General features: G+C 39.1%; 2 protein-coding genes across 2 annotated transcripts; one reads left to right on the top strand and one right to left on the bottom strand.

Annotated features, from left to right (window-relative positions):
* PHALS_14740 (uncharacterized protein) lies at positions 1-304 on the top strand. Its single transcript, XM_024729700.2, has one exon. It carries the CDS (start codon positions 2-4, stop codon positions 182-184), a length of 183 nt encoding a protein of 60 aa, XP_024580051.1. The 5' UTR covers position 1; the 3' UTR covers positions 185-304.
* PHALS_13977 (uncharacterized protein) lies at positions 303-618 on the bottom strand (the record flags this gene model as incomplete). The annotated part of the gene is made up of 2 exons (XM_024729699.1): positions 303-408; positions 479-618. The coding sequence occupies 2 exons, from the start codon at positions 616-618 to the stop codon at positions 303-305; spliced, it is 246 nt and encodes an 81-aa protein (XP_024580050.1).
* Between the last annotated feature and the right edge of the window lie 640 nt (positions 619-1,258).

Genomic DNA, 1,258 nt, shown 5'->3' with positions numbered 1-1,258 from the left:
CATGTTTGTTATGATTATGGATAGTCCACGGCATGTTTTTGAGTTCAACGACGACACGGCTAGAGAAATGAAAATGAAATTATCGATTCTAACTTACAAATGGTTGGAAGAAATGATAGAAACGGACGGTGTGGGTAATCAAGCAACGAAGACTGAAAAGGCTTTGGTCAAGGATGATGCATAGCTAAGTTTGACGAAAGCACAGTCATTCGATTAATGGAAGCCACCAAGGGACCAAGTTAAGACTCAATGAGGTTGCGAGATGTAGAAGAATTGTGTGTTTCGCTAGTTAATCATGCACGTTAAGATGCATCGATCAACAACTTTTTTATCGCCGTCATGATACGATCATAGTCTATTGATTTTGACCACTTCATACCATATTTTTTAAGCACACCACAGTTCTTCCTAGTTAGATGACAGAGGTCAGAAAGATGATTAAAAAAGACATTTCAAGTGTCAAGAGATGTGCACTAACGAATGTAGACTTATCGAAGAGGTTACTTTATATAGTCCAAGCAAGCTAAAATTCCCGATTAATCTTCGAAATCTTGACTGTTGTATATTTCCATTTGACGCATAAATTATCAGAAGCGAGACTAAGTTGATACCCGTCATGTTCGTCTTTTTTTTTCGTGAAGGTTTTGCGGCTATTGAAGATGTCTGCATGACCCGGTAGCATGGGTCAAGTGGTCAATGCTTCTGGGCGGTGCGGGTTCGAGCCCCTCAGCGGACAAAATTCGTAATCGAACCAGACATGCAAGAATGTGGGCTGCATGCTAATAATTACCGACTACAGCCAAAAATGGACTTCGGGGTGGCGACTCGTACAAGAAAAGTAAAGAAAAATCAAGAAAAATACCTCAGCGGAATGAAGCAATGTTATATTTTGGTCAGGGCGGAATAGGTATAGATAGCCCTTGTAATAAGAAATACATAGCACCTTTCAACGGAATATGTCTGCATCATCGAAAATTGCAAGAAACAGTACGTTTGACAGTAAATTGGGTATAAGCGTAGACATTTGAGCATAGCTGCCTTGGAACCATTCATAATGAGGGTTATTGTTGATTTAATGGTAAAATCCAACGATAATAGTATATAATGTCCATGAACGCCGTCTCACTAAACTTGACCCTTATTCAGTGTGAAGCTTGCACACCTTAAACACTCGGTAAATCTGAGTTTGGATTCTGTATGAACATATGTAAACCTTATGCATATATAGTCGACATACGGCTGCATTATTTTTGATAAA

The sequence above is a fragment of the Plasmopara halstedii genome (assembly GCF_900000015.1).
Source record: "Plasmopara halstedii genome assembly, contig: Scaffold_816, whole genome shotgun sequence".
Classification (NCBI taxonomy): domain Eukaryota; phylum Oomycota; class Peronosporomycetes; order Peronosporales; family Peronosporaceae; genus Plasmopara; species Plasmopara halstedii.
The sequence above is the reverse complement of the archived record's forward strand: the minus strand, read 5'-3'. Positions and strand labels throughout refer to the sequence as shown.